Source organism: Ornithorhynchus anatinus, chromosome 5 (genome assembly GCF_004115215.2).
Source record: "Ornithorhynchus anatinus isolate Pmale09 chromosome 5, mOrnAna1.pri.v4, whole genome shotgun sequence".
NCBI lineage: Eukaryota > Metazoa > Chordata > Mammalia > Monotremata > Ornithorhynchidae > Ornithorhynchus > Ornithorhynchus anatinus.
The window spans coordinates 31,476,832-31,500,033 of NC_041732.1; the positions used below are offsets into that span (position 1 = coordinate 31,476,832).

At 43.7% G+C, this 23,202-nt stretch overlaps 1 protein-coding gene across 1 annotated transcript in view; it reads left to right on the forward strand.

Moving 5' to 3' along the window:
• The window catches only part of LOC107547679 (disintegrin and metalloproteinase domain-containing protein 28-like), a 63,012-nt gene extending 45,481 nt beyond the window's left edge, over positions 1–17,531 (forward strand). The window contains exons 19-27 of the mRNA XM_039912204.1: positions 1,190–1,359; positions 3,197–3,278; positions 5,697–5,827; positions 7,620–7,797; positions 11,286–11,372; positions 12,059–12,254; positions 13,678–13,780; positions 15,514–15,673; positions 17,429–17,531. Coding sequence (XP_039768138.1) covers positions 1,190–1,359; positions 3,197–3,278; positions 5,697–5,827; positions 7,620–7,797; positions 11,286–11,372; positions 12,059–12,254; positions 13,678–13,780; positions 15,514–15,673; positions 17,429–17,509 — 1,188 coding nt within the window. The 3' untranslated portion in view covers positions 17,510–17,531. The remainder of the gene's footprint in view (positions 1–1,189; positions 1,360–3,196; positions 3,279–5,696; positions 5,828–7,619; positions 7,798–11,285; positions 11,373–12,058; positions 12,255–13,677; positions 13,781–15,513; positions 15,674–17,428) is intronic.
• The last annotated feature ends 5,671 nt before the right edge of the window (positions 17,532–23,202 follow it).

The window sequence follows — 23,202 nt, forward strand, 5'->3', positions numbered from 1 at the left end:
ATGAACATAATAGCAGTTTCCATTTCAGTACCAGCCTTTCCATTGACTCTGAATGGCACTGTGCTGCATTGTCATAGGCTAGCCAAATCGTACATGAAAACTGAAAAGGGTTCTAGCTTAGATTTTAAAGTTCTTCACAAACAAATGATGTTACAGAAATGCAGGGACTCCCCTTTTAGTGTTCTTAATTGATTCCATGATAATCACTGTGGTCTTTGTTAAGTGTTTATTACGTGCCAAGCACTGTACAAAGTGCTGGGGTAGATACATGTGAGGCTCAAAGTCTGAGTAGAAGGGAGTAGGATCGAATCCCCACTTTGCAGATGAGGGAATTAAGAAATAGAGAAGATAGGTGACTTGATCAAGGTCACACAGCTGGTTTGTGGTAGAGCTGGGATTAGAACCCACGTTCCTCTGAATCCCAAGTAGGCCTCAGATATCCACTTTCCCTTGGCCTTGGTGTTGCTCAAAAATAGGGGGTTAAGTAAAAGAGCATTTAACGAAGCATAACACCCCATAAAGTGCATTCGTAAGTTCTTAAAAACAAAATATTGGCCACAACAAGATAAATATACCTTGAATAAATAGTAATGTGATAAAACCCACTATATACAGATTGATATACACATATATAGGTACATATCTATGTTTGTACATAAAAAAATAGTGTAATTAGATACCGATAATATTCTATTTTGAATTAGATTTTTTTTTCAGGGTATTTGTTACATATTTTCTGTGTGCCAGACACTGTACTAAGTGGTGGGGTAGATACTAGATAATTGGGTTGGACATATTCCCAATCCCACATGAGTTTGAGAGTCAGGAGACCTGGATTCTAATCCCGGCTCTCCCACTTGCTTCCAGTTTGACCTTGGACAAGTCACTTAACTTCTCTGTGCTTCAGTTTCCTCATCTATAAAATGGGGATTTAATGTCTCTTACTTCCTACTTAGACTGTGAGTCCCATGTAGGAAAAGGACTCTATCTAATTTGCATATGCTGTATCTACCCCAGCACTTAGTGCAGTGTTTGACACATAGCAAGTGCTTAACAAATCTTCTTTTTATCATTATTATTATCATCATTATCGGTAGTAAAAATGGTGATAATAATAAAAAATGAAGAGTGTTAAAAGAAAATCTCTTCCTTAAAAAAGTTTAATGATCACCATTTTTCCTTCCCACAGATTTACAAAACCATCGAAATTTACGTGTCTCTTGTTGGTCTTGAAATCTGGACCGATGGCGACAAGATAGAGGTGGTGCCCAATGCCAGTATCACCTTGGCTAGATTTGCATTCTGGAGGTATGACGTCCTGCTGAAAAGGAAGAACCATGATCAAGCTCACTTACTCACGTATGTCCTGCTGCTTCCTCATCTCAGGGGTGTTTGGCCTAAGGGACTAAGACAAAATACTTCTCAGAAACAAGTCAAAGGGCTGACAGAGAGACCCTTGTCCTGCTGAATCCAATCAACGAATCAGTGCTATTGAGCACTTACTGTGTGCAGAGTACTGTACTCAATGCTTCAGGAAGAACAGTATAGTAGAATTGATAAACATGATTCTTGCAAACAAGGAACATACAGTTTACAGGGGGAGAAAGACAATAAAATAAATAACAGATAGGGGAAATAATGGACTAAAAAGATAGTTACAGAAGTGTTGTGGGACTTGGGTGAATATCAGTGTGCTTAAGGGGTACACAGCCAGGCTTCTCGGTGACACAGAGGAGACGATGGACCGGGGAAGTGCAGCAGCATAGACTAGTGGATGGAGCATAGGCCTAGGAGTTAGAAAGACCTGGGATCTAATCCCGGCTCCACCAATTTGTCTGCTATATGTGGTTGGGCAAGTCACTTAACTTCTCTATGCCTCAGTTACCTCATCTGTAAAATGGGGATTAATACCGTGAGGCTCATGAGGGATGTGGACTGTGTCCAACCTGATTGGCTTGATTCTACCCCAGTGCTTAGTACAGTGCCTAGCACATAGTAAGTGCTTAACTATTACCATAAAATGAATGCTTAGTTAGGGAAGACTTCTTGGAGGAGATGTGATTTTCGGAAGGTTGTAAAGGTGGGGAGAGTGGTAGTCTGTAGGATATGAAAGGTAAGGAGGTTCCAGGTCAGAAGGAGGATGTGGGTAAGATGTCGACGAGCTATATATGAGTTTGGGGCACAGAGAGTAGGTTGGCAGTAGAGGAGCAAAGCGTGAAGAGAATAGGGAGGTGAGATAGGAGGGGAAGAGTTGATTGAGTGGTGTTTAACCACCAAAGTGTATTTTATTATTTATGAGATTTTCAAGAGGGAGGGAAAGGGACATCTGGGGAAAGCCTGAGTCAACCTACCTATACATATGAATCAGTGCAGAATAGATCAATAAATTCTTACTGAGTGTTTTCTGTGTGGAGAGCACTGTTCTAAGTATTTGAGAGAGTACAATACAACAGAGTTGGTAGACATGTTCCCTGCCTTGGGTTTTTTGAATATTTGTCCAGTCATGTTCCTTCCATGCTCTTGCTCAGGAAGTTTGGAACTTACAGCTGAGCTTTGCAAACAGAGCATGACTGAAACCCTGGCCTGAAGAAGGGAAATGCTTTGGCACTGAAGAAAACATTTCCAGAGAAAATAATTAAAGGAAGATAAGCTGTTATACCCAAGAGTTGTAGCGAGGAGGGTTTTTGTGGCAGTCAGTCAGTCAATCATATTTACTGAGCACTTACTGTGCACTGTACTAAGCACTTGGGAGAGTACAATATAACAGGCACATTCCCTGCCCACAGTGAGTTTATAATCTAGAGGGTGAGGCAGACGTTAATATAAATAAATTACAGATATGAGCCTAAGTGCAGTGGGGCTGAGAGTGGAGATGAATAAAGAGAATGGCACAAGGTAACGCAGAAGGGTGAGGGAACAGAGGAGAGGAGGGCTTAGTCAGGGAAGGCCTCTTGGAGATGTGCCTTCAACAAGGATTTGAAGTGAGGGAGAGTAATTGTCAGATATGAAAAGAGATGGACCTGGGCAAGAGGTTGCTGGTAAGACAGAGGAAATAAAGGTACATTGAGAAGGTTAGCATTAGAGCAGCCAAGTGTGGGAGCTGGGTTGCAGTAGGAGAGTGGCAGCAAGTTTAATGTTAACCAAATATTCCAAAAAAACTCAGTTTGTGAATAATGTGTTTAACCCTTTCCAACAGGGGAGTAGGCCTCAGATATCCAACGGTGGGACTGTCCTACATGAATTCAATGTGCAACAAGAATTCCGTCGCTATCATTGAGGTTTGCTTGGTATCTAGTAATGCTAAGAATGACTGTAGTATTTACTAAGCACTTACTATGTGCTAAGCGATTTGCTAAGCACTGGGGCAGATTCAAGATTATCGGGTCAGACACAATCCCTGTCACATGGGGGCTCACAGTCTAAGTAGGAGAGAGGACAGATAATGAATCTCCATTTTACAGAAGAGGAAACTGAGACAAAGAGAACTGAATTGCCCAAGGGCACATAGCAAGCGAGAGACCAAGGGAGGATTAGAACCCAGGGCTTCTGACTCCCAGCTCTGTGCTCTTTCCACTTTTGCTATTTTGCTAGTGACTGTTTCCCTATCGGTGAAACAGTGAAAGAGAGAAAATAAGCCTTGACTTATTTCAGGCATTTTGGCCAATAAGTGACTTTTCAAATTTTTACAAAGAGTACTGCAGTACAGACCAGGCAATGAATCAAATTCCTTCCATTAAACCAGTCTGTCTCAATTATGGAGCTAGCAGAAGGAGAATTCTGCTAGGTCTGGTATTAAAAAGCACATTTCTATAGCCATGAATTTCATTGCCAATAAAACTCAGCCTTTTGGGTGTCAGGGAAGTTGGACCTACTTTAATCATATTTTTGGCCTTTCACCCTTTTAGTCCATAACGACAAACTCAAGCAGACCTGGCTGTCTTCTGCTCCAGTTTAGTAATGAAGACAACCTATCCTAGACTCTAGATCAGAGGGAGCAAGCTAAAACTCTTGTTTTTAATGGTATATGTTAAGCACTTAGAACAGTGCCTAGCACTTAGTAAGTGCTGGGGTAGATGCAACATAATCAGGTTGGACATGATCCCTGACCCTCATGGGGCTCACAATCTTAAACCCCATTTTGCAGAGGAGATAGAAATGAAGTAATAACAATAATTGTGATATTTATTAAGTACATACTATCTGCCAGGCACAGTACTAGCTCTGGGGTGGATACAGGCAATTTGGGTTGGACACAGTCTCTTTCCTGCATGGAGCTCACAGCCTCAAACCCCATTTTACAGATAAGTAACTGAGACCTAGAGAAGTGAAATGGCTTGTCCAAGGTCACACGCCAGACAAATAGTGGAACCGGGATTAGGACCCATGACCTTCTGACTCCCAAGCCCGGGATCTATCCACTATGCCATTTGACTTCCCCAAGGTCACACAGCGGACAAGTGGTGGAGCCAGGATTAGAACCCAGTTCCTTCGGACTCCCAGGCCTGTGCTCTATCCACTAGGCCTCACCTATGCTTTATTCTGTATTATTTTACTGTGGGGCAGTGGCAGCAGTAAAGACCCTGGTTGTAGATTTGGGAGCAGTCCAAGACCAACACAAACCCCCACCCCTTCCCCCATCTTCCCTAGGAATGCCTGTTGTCCTCTCCTCCCCTATCTCCTACCCTTCTGGGAACGCTTCATCACCGTTCCAATGAAAGGAACTCTTTCCAACTGTGACTCTCGATCAATTAATCAATCAATGGTATTTATTTAGCACTTACTGTGCACAGAGCACTGTTCTAAGAGCTTGGGAGGGAACAATACAACATCGGTAGGCAAGTTCCCTGCCCACAACAAGTTTACAGTCTAGAGAGAGAGTCGGGTTCTTGGCCCAAATATGTCTTTGGTCTTCAGCCCTTCAGTACGTGAAACTTGGCTTCCACAGGACTAGATGCAGACAACATTTTTCTATTAGAATTCCAATTCTTTTGCAGTTGATCAGTGGCATCAGAGCACTGTACTAAGCCCTTGGGGGAGAGACAACAGAGTAAGGAGGCCTGATCTCTGCTCTCAAGGAGATAACAATATAATGGGGGAGATGGACAGTAAAACCAAATTAGCAATAGAGGAAGCCACCAACTTTAAGGACATGTACGTAAGTGCCTGGGGAGGGGGGTGAGTACCTAAGTTCATGGGTGGTGCAATTTGAGAGGGAAAATATGATGGGGAGATGAGCAATTGGGCAGGGAAGATTTTCTGGCTCGACCAATGAATAGTAGTTATTTAACAGTTTCCGAGTGCAGAGCATTGTACTAAGTACCGGGGTGAGTACAATACAGTACAATCCCAATCCCTGTCCAGGAGTTTACAGTCTAGTGGAGATGTCTTAGTTGGGCTTTGAAGATAGGGAAAGGAGTAGTTTGTTGAACGTGAGCAGATAGGGGGAGTTCCACGTTGGTCTTTTGTGCCCATCCCAAGGGCAGATTCAGTTTTCTTTGCTCCGCTGGGTGCAGATGCACCAGCACTTCTGTATGAGGAGGCTTGCATACCTCCGGGCAGAAATCCTTTTACAGATACAAACACAAATAATTGCAGGTGTAGCAAGGAACTTTAAGGACCCCTCTTTGCTAACTTTCATAGTCAGCGAATGCAACTTGAAACATGTTAAAAAAAATCCATTCATTCTCTTGTCCCAGGCCAGGAAGAAGTATCGCCCTTACACCGTTGCAATAATGGTTCATGAAATAGGCCATACCCTTGGGATGGGTCATACTCCACAATCCTGCAACTGCAGCACTGGAAATTGCGTGATGGTCAGACACCTGTCGTAAGTCCTTACCAGTTTAACTTTGTGATGGACTCTTTGTTGCCTCTTCGGTTCAGCTCTGGTTTATGGTTGGTCAATGCTTTTATAGCATTTCACCAACTTTGTTATAATATACTAACCCAAACACTTAGTACAGGCCTCTGCACACAGTAAGTGCTCTATAAATATGATTGGTTGATTTCATCTGGGGATTATTCCTTTTACCTGTCCAAACATATAGAGGTTTTACGATTAACCTGACCATTCACCTTCTCTCCAGTCCTATATTCCCTGCCACTTACAAAGTTCATCATCTCCTCTTCCCATCTTCTCTCCCCGACTCCCTCAAAAAATCCACACCTAATTATTTACTAAGCACTGGCAACCCACATATTTATGTTTCTGACCACTGTATTTAGAATCTTTACTTGCTATTGCTCGGTTTGAGGGAAGGCAAGTGATAACTCCTTACAGTTTCTAGAAGAGTTTCTCTTCTTCCACCTGGTCCTGGCCCTCCTTTTTGACTGGCCACAGAGCAGTCAGTTAGCTGTATTTATCGAATGCTTACTGTGTTCAGAGCACTGTCCTAAGCACTTGGGAGAGTACAATATAACAATATAACAGGCACATTCCCTGCCCACAGTGAGCTTACAGTATAGAAGGTGAGTATACAGTATAGACAGACCTTAATATCAATAAGTAAAATTTAAAATGTGTACATAGTGCTGTGGGGCTGGGAAGGGGGATGAATAAAGGGAGCAAGTCAGGGTGACACAGCGAGGGTGGAAGAAAAGCAAAAGAGACCTTAGTCAGGGAAGGTCTCTTGGAGGAGATGTACCTTCAGTAAAACTTTGAAGCAGGGGAAAATAATTGTCTGTCAGATATGAAGAGGGAGGGTGTTCCAGGCTAGAGAAAGGACACGGGCGAGAGGTTGATAGTGACATGGACCAGATCAAGCTACGGTGAGAAGGTTAGAATTAGAGGAGTGAAGTGTGCGGTCTGGTTGTTGTGGGAGAGTAGTGAGGTGACGTAAGAGGGGGCAAGGTGATTGAGTGCTTAAAAGCCAATGGTAAGGCAAGCCGATGCTAATTCTATTGACTAACAGACCAAAGTAATAATTATATTTGTAATATGGAAATGCCATGTTTCCTCTGGAAGCAGAACATCTATGAGAAAATATCTTTTTAATATCTTATCCTTCAAGCATAAGTAGCATTTCCCACACCCAGAAATATACCATGTTAAGTAAGCACGGTGCCTCTTTGCTAACCTCAGAGATTCTGCATGTGGACTGCAGAGGTCACCAGCAACCCAAATAAATACAAATATGAGTGCTGTAACTGTATTGTCTATTCTAAGTGAAATTTGCATTTGCCAGCTGTGGTTTTTTAGGACCTAAACTAATTTGCAGGGTAAATGAACACTGGCTGAATCTAGTGAGTGTTTTGTAATTGATAGCTCCCACACAATTCAATTGTCAAATTGAATAAGAAATCAAATGTTGGGAAGAATTTGAAGGAGAGAAGCCCCAAATAAATCAATGAATCAAGGGTATTTATTTTATGCCTACTGTGTGCAGAACACTTTCCTAAGCACTTGGGAAAGTACAATACAATAGAGGTGGTACACCCGATCACTACCCTGTAGTCTGCAGCCCAAAGCATGAAATATAACCTTTGAAACTCTACCAAACAGTGCTTTTGGGACTTGATATTACAGCTTCACAATTATCCTCCCCAAACCCGAACCACATTATAAAACCTTTTAAAATCTTTCAAACCTTTGCTCTTATTCTTATTTCTTATCTTCCCAGACCCATCTTCCCAAAGGATTTCAGCTCATGTAGCCAAGACAAATTGCGAGAATTCCTACTTTGGAGAAGGCCACATTGTCTCCTGAGTGTTCCACTCTTCAAAACCATTGTAACCAAACCACTGTGTGGGAACCACATACTGGAAGTGGGAGAACAGTGTGACTGTGGAACCCCTGAGGTACTCACTCTGGAGACTGGAGCGGGACTTGAAATGAAACATGAGCGGGGTGCTTTGGGGGTCTCACGATATCAGAATCTCTTGAAATGGGAGATTTTCTTGCCCAAGCAGCACTCCACCTAAATCAGAGGGGTATTAATTCACTTGTAGCTAGACTAGCTATATGCAGAACTCACTTCAAATTATTCACTTTCTAGTTACAGTGAAAAACATTTAAAAAGGAAGACAATAAATCAATCAATCATATTTAATGAGGGCTGTACTAAGTGCTTGAGCTAAACGTGTCCAAAATAGAACTCATCACCTTCCCACCCAAAACCACACCCTGATTTTCCCATCACGCTAGACAGCACTACCAAACTCCCTGTTTCACAACCTTGGCATTATCCTACACTCACCACTCTCATTCAACCCACATATTCAATTGGTCACCAAATCACGTCGGTTCTAACTTCACAACACTGAATATGCCCTATCCTCTCCATTCATATAGCTATCACACTGATTAGAGCACTTATCCTCTCCCTTCTTGACTACTGCATCTGCCTCCTCACTGACCTCTTTGCCTCCTGTCTCTCCCCACTGCGATCCATACTTCACTCTGCTGTTTGCATCGTTTTTCTAAAAAAAAAAACCATTCAGATCACATCTTCCCACTCAATAACCTAACAGTGGTTGCCCATCCACCTCCACACTAAGTAGAAACTCTTTAACACTGGTTCTAAAGCACTCAATCAACTCGTCCTCTCCTACCTTACCTCACTGATCTCCCACTACAGCCCAGCCCACACACTTTATTCCTCTAGTACTAGTTTGCTCACTGTGCCCCAACCTTGTGTATCTTACCACTGATGCCTTTCCCACATCTGACCTCTGGCCTGGAGCTTCCTCCCCGTCTCTATATGCCAGATCACCATTCTCCCCATCTCCAAAGCCTTATTAAGGTCACATCTCCAAAAGATGTGCTTCCCCAGTTAAGCCCTCTTTTCCCCAACTCCCTTTTCTTTCTGTATCACCTATGCACTCAGATCTATACCCTTTAAGGACTTGATATTCACCCACCCCCCGGTTCACAGCATTAATGTACAAATCCATACTATAAATTTATATATACATTCATTCATTCAATAGTATTTATTGAGCGCTTACTATGTGCAGAGCACTGTACTAAGCGCTTGGAATGTACAAATCGGCAACAGATACAGTTCCTGCCTTTTGATGGGCTTACAGTCTAATCGGGGGAGACAGACAGACAAGAACAATGGCAATAAATAGAGTCAAGGGGAAGAACATCTCATTAAAACAATAGCAAATAAAGAGAATCAGGGTGATGTACATCTCATTAAACAAAATAAATAGGGTGATGAAGATATATACAGTTGAGCGGACGAGTACAGTGCCGAGGGGATGGGACGGGAGAGGGGGAGGAGCAGATGGAGAGGGGGGAGAAGAGGGTTTAGCTACGGAGAGGTGAAGGGGGGTAGAGGGACCAGAGGGTAAAGGGGGGAGCTCAGTCTGGGAAGGCCTCTTGAAGGAGATGAGCTTTAAGTAGGGATTTGAAGAGGGGAAGAGAATTAGTTTGGCGGAGGTGAGGAGGGAGGGCATTCCAGGACCGTGGGAGGACGTGGCCCAGGGGTCGACGGGATGGGCGAGACAGAGGGACGGTGAGGAGGTGGGCGGCAGAGGAACGGAGCGTGCGGGGTGGGCAGTGGAAAGAGAGAAGGGAGGGGAGGTAGGAAGCTGCAAGGTAGTGTTTATGGAATTTATATTAGTGTTTGTCTCCCCCATTAGATTGTATGCTCACTGTAGGCAGAGAACGTTTATCACCTCTGCTGTATTGTACTCTCCCAAGCATTTAGTACAAATCTCTGCACACAGTAAGTGTCCAATAAGCACCACTGATTGATTGGAGAAGCAGCATGGCTTTGTGGATGGAGTGTGGGCCTGGGAGTCAGATGATTATGGGCTCTAATCCCAGCTCTGTCACTTGACTGCTGTGTGACCTTGGGCAAATCACCTCACATCTCTGTGCCTCAGTTACATCATCTGTAAAATGGGGATTGAGACTGTGAACCCCATTTGGGACAGGGATTGTGTCCAACCCAATTTGCTTGTGTCCACCCAGCACTTAGTACAGTGCCTGGCAAACAGTAAGTGCTTAACAAATACCAGAATTATTATAATTACCATTATTGAGTATACAGATGTGGGTGAGTGTAGACTAGCTTCTGGCTAACTTAATTATAATTGTGGTATTTGCAAAGTGCTTACTATAGTGTCAAACCCTGTTCTGAGTTCTGGAGTTGATAGAAGTTAATCATGTTGGACACGGTCCCTGCTTCACATGGGGCTCTCAGTCTAAGTAGGAGGGAGAACAGGTACTGAATCGCCATTTTACAGATGAAGAAACTGACACACAGAGAAGTTAAGAGACTTGCCCAGGGTCACACAGCAGGCAAGTAGCTGAGATAGAGCACAGGCCCAGGATTCAGAAGGTCACTTGTCTGCTGTATGAACTTGGGCAAGTAACTTGACTTTCTGGACCTCAGTTCCCTCTTCTGTAAAATGGGAATTGGGACTGTGAGTCCCATGTGAGACAGGGACTCTCTCCAACCCGATTTGCTTGCATCCACCTCAGCGCTTAGTACAGTGCTGGCATATAGTAAGCACTTTACAAATATGACAATACTATTAAACCCAGGACTCTCAGTCCTATCCTCTTTCTACTAGATGATTGCTTTCCAGTCGGATGGGAGGTGACATCATTTGCCTTGCCCAGTGGATTCCCTTTATAGATTACAAATATCCAGTCTTGTCAGTAACAGAGGTCAGGGGAAAATGGACAAACATCAATGTTTTCCCCTGGCTTGAATGCAGCACTCTGGAGGAAGAGGATCCAGACTAAAATGACTTACAGCCAACTCCCAATTATTGAAAATTGATTATTCAAATATTGAAAATTGATTATTCAGCTTGTGGCACCATGGCCTCGTTAGTTTTTCCATTTTCATCCTCTACTTTCCCTGCCTTTAAAGCACTTCACTTCTGGTGATGATTATCTTCCACAGAGGATGGGAAGGGAAATGCAAGAAGAGAGAACACAAGCCCTTCAGGCTTCTTGCAGCTCCAGTTAAAGATTTGAGTGGTGGGAGGGTTGGGCTAGGTTTAAAACTAAATTTTTGGATTGTCTGTGCTTTTCAATTACCTGTGCCTATCACGACAGCAGATAATTGAATCTGGGAATCTGTAGATAGGAAGAAAAATGTTATTTCAAATAGTGGTTTTATTTAACATTCATTCTGTGAAGACTATGCTAGTCATTTCTCTCACTGCAAAGCAACTGAATAGCTGTTTGAAAGCCCCAAAAGTGCAGAACTTGGAATCCTAGATGAATGGAAACAATGAAATTTTTCCTTTGTCAAAGATTCTGAGGTCTATCCCAGGAGTGCCTCGACCTTTGTGACTCAGAGTTCTGTGTTCTACTCCAGGAATGCACCGATCTTTGCTGTAATGCTAAGTCCTGCCGAATTAATATGTGGGTGAAATGCAATGGAGACTGCTGTTATCGCTGCCAGGTAAGATCAGCTTTGGATAGTTAAGATTTGCCTCATTTCAAGTCTTTTTACCTTGTGGAGAACTGTCCTGTAAAGGGATCCTCCAAACAGAAAGTGGTCCCAGGCTAGGATAGATCCAATCAGAAGAGAATCTCCTCAAGAATTACCAAGTCCTCAGGTCAGATGTCTACTGTTCTGTGAGACAAAGCAGCTGAAACCTCAGAGAGCTTCAGAGACTCCCGAGTCCAGGTTGGCTCACAGGGATTCTAGCCTAACCCATGGAATTTGGAGGAATGGATTGGAGTGATCCTAGGAGACCCAAACCTGCTTTGAGGGTCACCTTCAACTTAGAGAATCTGTAGGCCATGTGGGTGGAACAGATCCAAAGCACTCTCCAGAGTTCTAAGGTAAAGTCTACTTCCATGGACAACTTCAGGACCTTTCTGGGAACCACCTGAATTTCAAGAAATAGGTGTTCAAGAAAGCTATGTGGCGATTAGGTAACCTATATTCCCACCCAAACTATGGGTTTGTGAGGGATTGTAGCATCCAGTGGCCAAGTGAGGGCTAACAAATGGTTGGCTACCTTTGTCTATTGCCAACTTGGGACAATTCCCTGTAAATGGAAGATCAAAGCGCTTTTCTCCAAGCTCCCAGAGTTGGAGAAATGCTTGTTTGAGTTTCTGGCTCTCACTCTCCTTCCTTAGATTAAAAAGAAGGGCACCCTGTGCCGGCCTGCCAAGCACGAGTGCGATGTGCCCGAGGTGTGTGATGGCCGCTCGACTCACTGTCCCAAGGATCAGTTCCGGGCCAATGGAACCCCGTGCCACAATGGAGAAGGCTACTGCTTCGGGGGAGAATGTCCCACCCTGCAGGATCAATGCACCGCACTCTGGGGGGAAGGTAGAGACCGGCCGTAGTCTTTTTTTCTCTCATACATGGGGCTGGGGAAAAGGGAGGCAATGAGTGGAGTAACTGGGCTTTTGTGGGTCACCTTGGCCAACTGCTTGAGAGAAATGGCGTCAGGGCCTCAGGTGGCTGTTGAGGACTGAGTCCTGCCCAGAATTCAGAGCCTTTCTTGGCTGCTGTCGTCGATATCTTTGTGCAGTCTTCCTCCTGTTCCATGCTCAACATATTCTGTCCCCCCTTTGTAGGGTCAATCCTAGGAAAGTGGTTCCCTTTGGAATTTTATACCAAGAAGCAGTGTGGTTTAGTGGATAGAACAAGAGACTGGGAGTTAGAAGAACCTGGGTTCTAACCCCAGCTTTGCCACATGTCTCCTGTGTGATGTTGGGCAAGTCACCCAACTTCTCTGGACCTCATTTACTTCATCTGGGGATAAGAATGTGAGCCCCTTGTGGGACAGGGGCTGTGTCCGTCCTGATTGACTTTTATCTACCCCACTGCTTAGACCAGTGTTTGGCACATAGTAAGTGCTTAACAAGTATTATTATTATTATTATTAAGAACATCAAATTGCATAGCTTCCACTCTCCCTTGCTGACATAGGTGCACTCAGCTCTCTTATAACAAGTGTTTTCATTACCCATTTGGGCCAGAACACTCTAGACTGTAAGCTCGTTGTGAGCAGGGAATGTCACTGTTTATTGTTGTATTGTACTCTCCCAAAAGCTGAGTACGGTGCTCTGCACACAGTAAGCCCTCAAAAAATATGATTGAATGAATGAGTTAAGGAGTGAAATAAATGTTCTTTTGACAGTATGCATATCTGCCTGGATAGCGCGTGAGGCATCATCAGAAGGAATGTTTGTGTGGGTGCATTTTCAGCATCAGTCAAGGCTCATCAATCAATAAGTGGCATTTATTGAGTGCCTTCTGTGTGTACAGCACAGTACCGTACACTTAGGAGATGACAGTAGAATCAGTAGGCATGATCACTGCCCTTGAGAATCTCTACTGCTATCTGGGTTTTTCTTAATGTGAGGTTTGTCAAGGACGTAACTCAGAAATGAGTATTTCTGGGCTATACAGTATGATCTTGGTCCTGCTTGGACACATTCATATTTATATTAGGGTTGAGATACTCTTGCCTTCCACTCCTAACCAGGCACCATTCTCCTTGAGATAAGGGTGGAAGAAAGCAATCCATTCATCCTTCATCAATAGTTTAGCTCACTGACAGTGAAATCTTCAGGGGATTTCTCCCTCACCGCCCCTCACTCCTGGCTGCAAAAATGTTGATCTTTCTGCTTTTATGTTAGCAGAATTCACAGCAGTGAAGTCTAGAATAAAATCCAGGTAGCTAATTAACTTTTCATAATAATTTTCTTCTCTGCCTCCTTGCACTTTCCTTCCTGGGTGCCAGGCTCAGAGGTAGGTGATGATGACTGCTATGCCAGGAATCAGGATGGAAAAGAAGGTGGATACTGCAAAATGGTGAAAAACACATTTGTTCCATGCGCTAAAAAGTAAGTGTTAGACTCTATTTTCCAGCTTATTCTGATTCATCATATTTCCTGTTGTATTCCCCTGCCACAGCAAATTGCTGCACCCCAACCTCCTTAGTATCCCCTCTGGACTCCCCATCATCATCAAGCATTTTGGAGAATTCAGATGAAGAAAAAAAAAAAGATCACTGTCCTCCAGGAGCTTACAGTCTAAGAGGGTGACAAAGAGACAATTATTATTTACAAATAGAGCAGGTGGAAGAAATATCATGAAGTAGTATTTGGGTGAAGTTATTGGATAGACCAATTAAAATAGACATAGGTAAATCAGTGCCGAGACTAGAAATGAAACCTAAATGCTAAGTAACGGGAAGTATTGGGTGGATATGACTGGTATATTATGAATAAATCCATTCTTTTCATGGCTTCTAAAATGATCTTCCCTTAGGGTCATTCTGCTCATTTCACTTTTTTATCCAGAATTTTCTTGAGACCACCAAATGGCATATCAATCCAATTAACCTCCTGACTGTAGGCTTAAAGGCCCTTATTTAATAATAATAATAATGACAATAATAATGGTATTTGTTAAGCCCTTGCTATGTGCCAGGCACTGTTCTAAGCGCTGGCATGGATACAAGCAAATCAGGTTGGACTCAGTCCCTGTCTCACGTGGGGCTCGCAGTTTTAATCCTCATTTTACTGATGAGGTAACTGAGGCCGAGAAGTGAAGGGACTTGCCCAAGGTTACACAGCAGACAAGGGGCAGAGCCCGGATTAGAAATCTTCTGACTCCCAGACCCGTGCTCTGTCCAGTAAACCATGCATATAACCCACCTATAGGCCTCATAAGCACGCCAATTATCCCCCAGCATACATACAGTTTAATTTATTTCCTTTTGTCTCTTAAGAGAGTATGTTTCTGCCATTTGTACTGAATGCAGCACCATCATGTTTATATTGAGCACTTCCTGCATTTAACAGTAATAATGATGATAGTTATTACATACTTTTAGTAATAATTGATAATGATAATAATGGCATTCGTTAAGCACTTACTATGTGCCAGGCACTGTACTAAGCGCAGCCGCAGATTCAAACAAATCAAGTTAGACACAGTCCCTGTCCCACATGGGGCTCACAGTCTCAATCCCCATTTTACAGATGAGGTAACTGAGGCACAGAGAAATGAAGTGACTTGCCCAAGGTCACACAGCAGACAAGTGGCAAAGCTGTGATTAGATCCCATGACCTTCTGACTCCCAAGCCCGTGCTCTATCCACTTCGCCATGCTGCTTATTATGTGTCCAGCACTGTGCCAACCACTGAGGTAGATACAAGATAATTAGATCAGACCTAGTAGCTCTCCCACCCAGGGCTCATCAGTGAAGAAGGAGGGAGGGCAGGTATCTTATCCCTGTTTTACACGTGAGGAAACTGAAGCACAGAGAAGTTAAGTGACTGGCTCAAGGTCGCAGGCATTGGTTGACTTGGGTCTAGAACCCTGATCTCCTGACTTCCAGTCCTGTGCACTTTCCACTACACAGCACTGCCTTCTATGAGTACCATTTAGACACCTGGGGACATAAGATAAAAGTGGGAGATCATGATTTTGTTCATATCTTTACTTATTTTATCTTCTATGTTAGATTGTAAGTGTTGCTAGAGCAGTACTCTTTGAGGAGCTATTTATAATATTAAGGCTGAATTCTTCATTTGGTTTTCATCATTCACATTTTCTTGTGTTTCCTCAGGGACATAAAGTGTGGGAAGATATTCTGCAAGGGTGGGTCAGGCGTTACCCCCCTCCACGTTGAAGTGGAGGATTATCTAACATGCAAAACTTTCAGTCCAACTCTGAAAGCTCAAGTTGCACAACTCCCAACTACAGGAACAAAATGTGACGATGACAGGGTGAGTTGAATTTCCATGATACTCCGTAACTGGCCACTAATCTGACACCCCGACACCTCACCTTAAGCTCATATGGACACTGAAACTATGCCACGATTCCAGGCACAGACAATTTCTTCCTCTCCACATGACAGTGGTGGTCCCTTCCTCAATGGTCTTCAGGGAAAATATCTTTAGGGCCGAGGTCAGGAGAAGCTGCCCTCACGCCAATCAATCAAACATTCTGCAGCAAAATTTTTCAATGACCTACCTGACAGGTAATTAGCAATCCTTCCAGTGGCTCTAGAGTTCCTGAAACCACACTTTTTCAGACCTAACTCAACTCCAACGTTCTGCAATTTAGGCACATTTGAGAGCTGGATTTTCTCTGATCTTTCAGCAGCTTTTTACAATTTTGGCTGCAGGCTCAAAATGCAGTCCTCAGCCAAGATGAGCAATCGGTACTCAGGGAAGGAAAGAACTAAAGGAGGGAAACTGAGAAAGATATTTCCCCGTGTTTTTGCTCATGATCTTGTCAAAGTTCACCCACCCTCAGAAAGGGAAGGTGGATTAGAGGGGGCTACTTCTTGGGGGACCCCCAAAGCCTGGCTGAACATGACCCACAACCCTATTCTTAAGTGAGTATACATTAAGGCAATGAGCTTTCTAGTCCCCTTAAACATAATGGGCCTAAAAAGGAGAAGAACCAGTGAGAGGGAGAGAAGGAAAAGATGATCAGAGGGAAGGAATGGAGACAAGAAAGGAGAGTGTAGGCAAATGGAGGCGAGAGAAATGGAGGCAAGAAGAAGGACACCTACTGTCTTCTCTTCAGCTGCTGTTCCCAGCAGTTCTGCTGGGTCTAGGCTTCTACTGCTGTAACCTCACACCAGCTGGTCTGCCTGGGTCAAAGCACAAGGCCACCACTGACCACCAGCACTGCTGTCACGTAAGAGGAATGATGGTGGACAGCAACGGCGAGTAGCCGGGGCTGGGTGGCAACCATTCATTCATTCCCTCATTCGATCATATTTATTGAGCACTCAACTGTCTGCAGAGCACTGTACTAAGTGTTTGGGAGAGTTCTATATAGCGAACAGACACATTCTCTGCCCACAACAAACTTACAGTCTAGAGGACGAGCTTACAGCAGATTCCCAGCCCCAAACGGCCCACGAATAGATGTTTCCGACCCAGCCAGGTGTGAGGGGTTCCCAAGTTTATCGAAAACTCCCAGCCGTGATCTCGGAAGATGAAGCCAGGCCACAGCAGTGATCGAGGCAGTTGGTGCCCCAGGCCCAATTGTAATGGTCCCCAGAAGAGAGGACAGAAAGTCCTCTTTCTTTTTGTCTTCTCTAGTGGCTGCCGTAGCAGCACCAGCGAGGCGTCCGCCGTCGTTGCGACTATGGATGAGAAGGGTTGCTGACACTCCCTCTCCATTCTAAGATCAGACCCCTACCCATTCTCTTGCTAGGCTTAAAAAGGTCACCCTGCTTAAATCAGGACATAGGATCAGCAGGATACACATGCCTCCTTAAAAACTTTCACATTCCTTATATTTAACAGTTTGAAGAAACAAACACCTCTACATTTTTAATGAAAATTTTGCAAAATTGAAACCATCGCTTGCTTCGATAGCACTTGTCAGCGTGGAAAGGTGACACAAAATTTGACCAGAAAAGTGAGAAGTCGCTTCCTCGGCTGAGCCCTAATTTGGTGATACTAGTTTAGGAAAAGGTACGAGTGAATCTTATTCACATTTGGTAACATCATTTCCAGGTTTGCATGAACGGTGAATGCTTGGAGCTTGAGAGAGTCTATCATTCTGTTGGAGACAGCGATTGGCGACCCCTCTCTTGATGGTAAACTTCACACCTTCAACTCATCTGCCTCCTGTGACTCTCTGTAATGGTCCCCGCTACTAATCTCCAGCCTGACATAACCCCCATCCCATTAGACCACTTCCTTCACTTCTGTATTTATGTAGCTGCACTGCTAGCAGAAATCCATGTTCAGACCAAAATTCTGCTTCAAGTTCACCTTTGCCTGCTACACCTCTGTTCTCTCCTGCTCAGCCACATATTTTCCCCCACTCCTTATTGACTCTCATGCCCTCAGTTCACTCCTACGATGCCAAACCTTTAACTTTCTCCCAAAGCCCTCTGTGTTCTCACCACCTCCCTTTCTAATCCTTGTTGACCTCACCAACTAATTTGTTGGTTAAATACAAACGATTAGCTGTGAATCTATCTTACTGTACTCTCCCAAGTGCTTAGTACAGTGTTCTGCACACTGTAAGTGTTCAATAAATACCACTGATTTCCCCAAATCCCACTAATTCTTCTTCTAACTCTTCTTCTTCCTTCTCAGCTGCCTCCGATCTCCTCCTCCTCTTCTTCTGTCACAGCTCGCCGTCACTTAACTTCTCTGTGCCTCAGTTCCCTCATCTGTAAAATGGCGATTAAGACTGTGAGCCCCACGTGGGACAACCTGATTCCCCTATGTTTACCCCAGTGCTTAGAACAGTGCTCTGCACATAGTAAGCGCTCAACAAATACCAACATTAAGAGATGATCTCCATCCATTGTCCAATTTATCCTCTCTACCTGTGCTTCAGAATCCAACTTCATTCACCTCATAACAACCCTTGCTTCCATCCTCCACCCCTCCATTACTTCAACCACTCTCATGTCATCTACCTTCCCACAGGCTTAAGTCTCCCTGTAGTATTAGCAAAGCCTTCTCTGGATCCCATTGGCCCTTTCAGCTATCACCTCATCTCAGTCAATTTTATTTACTGAGTGCTTACTGTGTGCAGAGCACTGTACTAAGCTCAACTCTCATTCTTGGTCACACTCGCATGGGCTGCCTCATCACTTTCTTCATTTTCTCTCCTCCAATTTCCTTCATGACCCATACTGAGCCCAACTCTCATTCTTGGCCACACTCGAATGGACTAACCACTTTCCTCATTTTCTCTTCTCCAATTTCCTTTGAGATCCACTAAAATCAGGTTTTTGCCCCCTTTACTCCACTGGGGCTGCAATCTGCAGGGTCACATAGCTAATTCTATTGAGATCTACTCTGTAGTAATACGTCTTGACCACTCCTTACTCCAGGGGATGTTATCTAACTTTGGTTTTAGAGGGACAATCCTTACCTCATTTTTTAAATGGCATCTGTTAAGTCTTTACTATGTATCAAGTGCTGTTCTAAGCACTGGGGGAGTTTATCAGGTTTATCAAGTTGGATACAGTGCCTGTCCTGCATGGGAATCACAAACTGTGTTGAAGGGAGAAAGATTTAATGCCCATTTTACAGATAAGGTAATTGAGGCACAGAGAAGTGAAGCGGCTGGCCCCAGTTCACACAGCAAGCAATTGGCAGAGGTATAATTGGAACCCAGGTCCTCTTATTCCCAGGTTTGTGCTCTTTCCACTAGGTCATTCCACTTCTCATTCCCTTCCTACCTCTCTGACCATTTCTTCCAACTTCTATCTCCTATGAGTAACGCTCCAGACTGCTCTGGACCCCTTACTTTTCATGTTCCTCACTCACGCTCGGGGAACTAATCCAATCACATAGCTTCAGCTACCATCTCTGGGCAGGCAACACCGAAATATATTTCATTTAGCCCCACCTCTCTGCTGAAATCCAGTTTTGCATTTCCTGTAGCATCCAGAACATTTCTACATGCATATCCTGCTGCTACCTCAAACTTAACATTTCTAAAATTGAGCTATAATCTGTTATTAATTCACTCCCTTTACTTGCTTTTATCACTGTTTTTCAGGTCTCACCATCATGAGAAGCAGCAAGTTTAGGAGAAACAGCACAGACTTAGGAGTCAAAAGGACCTAGGTTCTAATCCCGGCTCTGTCAATTGCTTGCTCTGTTATCTTGGTCGACTCACTTAACTTCTCTGTGCCTCAGTTTTCTCAACTATAAAATTGGGATTAAATCCCATTCCCTACTTCTTAGACTGTGTCTAACTTGATTGACTTTTATATACCCCAGTGCTTGACACACAGTAAATATAATAATAATAACAATAATTTTGTCTACTGCTAAACACTATTGGATCTTCCTCCACAGTATTTCCCAAATGTGTCCCTTCCTTTCCATAGGAACCACCACCCTATTTCAAACTCTATCTTGTCTCCCAGTCTCCCGCTTCTCTCCACTTATTTTATGGTATTTGTTAAGTGCAAGGCACTGTACTAAGTGCTGGGATAGTGAACCAGGTAGAATGCAGTCCCTATCCCACTTACGGTTCAAAATCATAATCTCCATTTTACATATGAGGAAATTGAGGCCCAGAGAAGTGAAGTGACTTGCCCAAGATCACACTGCAGACAAGTGGCATAGCCGGTATTAGAACTCAGGTCCTCTGACTCCCAGGCCCATGCTCTATCGACCAGGCCATGCTGACTCCAGAATTATCTTCCTACCAGGTCGATCAGGCCACAGCCCTCCACTCCTGAGACACCTCCAATAATTATCTATCATCCTCCTGGTTCTTCACCAGATTTCTGATCTTATATTCCAGATCTCTTTACAATTTTTCACACTCCCCGGATCATGATAGCCCTGCTGCCTGGAACTCCTTCCCCCTTTAAATCTGCCAGTCCATAGATCTCTCCATCTTCAAAATCTTCCCGACAGCCCATCTCCTCCTGGAAGACTTCCCTGATTACTTCCCATCACTCCAGGTTGCATCATTTCAACAGTCCTCTTAGTAAATTGCATCATTTCAACAGCCCTCTTAGTACTTATGCATTTTACACACATCCTCTGCAATTATGCTTTTACAAATATACAGATTGCTCTAGTTTTAACAGATACACAAAATTCAGTTCTTTAAAAAAGTATTTGTTAAGCGCTTTCTATGTGTCAAGCGCAGTTCTAAGCGCTGGGATAGATATATAAGTCAACTAGGTTGGACCCTGTCCCTGTCCTACAAGGTGCTCACAGTCTAAATAGTTTAATCTATTAAAATATTGCTACTTCCTTGTTCTTTCTCCCGCTTGCATTTATGTGTAAATAATTAATATCTGCCGGTCTCTCCCATTCTATTGGAGGGCAGATGTGTCTGTTACTTTTGTTATATTAACTCAAGTGCTTAGTGTATTGTAAAGCACACAATTAATGCTCAATAAATGCCAATGATTGATTGATAATTTTGTTCCATAAGCACCCTCCCAAAAATCTACTGCATATTTCTGGGGTAGATACAAGATATTCAGTTTGGAAATGATCCCTGTCTCACATGGGCCTCACAGTCTAGGTAGACAGAGTAGGATTTAATCCCTATTTTACAGATGAGAAAATGTTGGCACAGAGAAGTTAAGTGATTTGCCGAAGGTCACACAGCTGACAAGTGCCAGAGGTGGGATTTAGGACCAAGGGCCTATGTTCTCTCCACTAGGCAGTGCTGCTTTCCAGAAAAAGTGCTCTGTAGTACACTGGTGTTTTAGGGACTCTGATGAAAAATTCTATCCTGTCCTCAATTGCTTGGTTCATTGAGCAACTTTTCCATGTCAGTTCAGGTTTTCCGTGGAAAGAAACTTTTCCATTTTGAAAAGTTTAAATCATGTATGAGTCACCTTTAAAAGATGTCCATCGGGCCTTATTTTATTTACAGGGAGGCAGTGTTGTCTAATGGTCTAAGAGGCAGCAGGCCTGAGTTTGTTTTGAGTTTCAGTTCTGCTACTCTCCAGCTCTATGACCTCTGGAAAATCACTTGACCATTCTGTGTTTCAGTTTCTTCATCTGTATAATGGAAGGTCACTCCCTAGTTCAGAGGGATCCTTTGAGGACAAAAAATGAGATCACTGATAAATAGGGGATTTGGGAAAATAAACATGTTCCATAAATCTGAGGTAGTATTATTATGAAGAATAATATCATCATTATTATTATCATTATTAAAAATGGCTCGAGGCAGGGACTGGACTCATCTCACCCAGCTATACTGTGACTCTTGGAGGTTTGTCAGGTTTTATGGTGAAGAATTTAATGGACTATAGTAGAATCGTCCTAATTCAACAGTCAAAGAGCCAGCAGGATGAAATCAAGGGATCCAGAGAGAGAAGATCCCAATTTCAAATCTTTTGGGAGAATTCTTTACAAGTCATCAGTGATATCTGACTGGAAAGTTTGGTAATGAAGGGGTAAGGATAGCTTTAAGGGGCCAAGGATGGGGATGAAGGAGGGGGGACAGGAAGTTGGGGGAACTCATCTTAGTGGTCCCCACTCTAGACTTCCTGCCCTGTCCAGCCCCTTGCTCCGTAACTTGTGGCACAGGCCTGGGACTCACCCCTTCAACCGCTTTCCCGGCCCCAACCCCGGGTCCAATTGCTCCTCTGCTTGAGCTGGAGAAATTGTCACATCCACAATTTCCTCTGAAGCAGAAAGTACACTCCAGACTGCACAGTTGCCAACTCTTGTGGCCGGGAAGGATCAGGTGAGTGCTAAAGACGGTCTCAGGTAATAAATAGGATGGTGGCTCTCAAAGTTGATATCTGGGGAACACTGGAGGATTTTATGATTCTTTTTTGGAAGAGGACCTGGAGTAGAAAATAACAATTAGGACCTGGGGCCAAAGGGGAAACCTGAAAGGAAGGGGACCTGTTTTGGTAGATCTATAAACTGGGGAGAAGGGGAAAGAGTGAACATCCGGACTGGAAATAAAGGGACCTAAGGTCATGAAAGAGTGGGAAGGGGAATTGGGGGATGGTTAAAATGGCAGTTTATAAAATATTACAGTCAGAGGCACAAGGATGCTGCAAAAAGGAAAAGTTCACATTTGAAGGAGTCTTCTCATGGAAATGATAAAGAGTGAAGAGTCTCCCCAAGATGAGATTCCAGTAGCAGCAATCTGGGTGTGACTGCCTCAGGTTTCAGAGAAGAATGCCTGCGTTGGGCCTATATGAACAGTAGTACCTGCATGGGAAGCTGTAGGTGGGAACAGGAAGCAACATGGCCTAGTGAAGAGAGCATGGAACTGGGAGTCAAAAGGACCTGGATTCTAATCCTCACTCCACCACTTATCTCCTATGTGAGCTTGGGCAAGTCACTTAACTTCTCTGTGCTTCCATTACCTCACCTGTAAAATGGGGATTAAGACTATGAGCCCTATGTGGGTCATGGACTATGTTCAACCTGATTAGCTTGTTTCTACCCTGGTGCTCAATACAGAGCCTAACACATAGTAAGCACTTAAATACGATTTAAAAAAAAAGGCCATAGGCTGTAGGCATAGGAGAGTAGTCTGAAGGATAGCCCCAAGGCAGAGTGTGGGGAGCTTCCTAAATTCTACAAATGGTGACTTTTCTGGAAATAGAGGAATGAAAGAGGAGAAAAAGATGTCCTTAGAGAGGATCCTGGATCACAAAAGGTGTGACTTCTGGTGAAGTGTTTGAACTACGGGCAGGATTCCAGAAAGAGATTCTGTGAGTTGGGAGGGGATGTAGAGGTTCAGACACAGAAATGACTCTTCTGAGAAATGAGATTAATTCTGATGATATAGAGAGGATCTGGGAGACCTGACT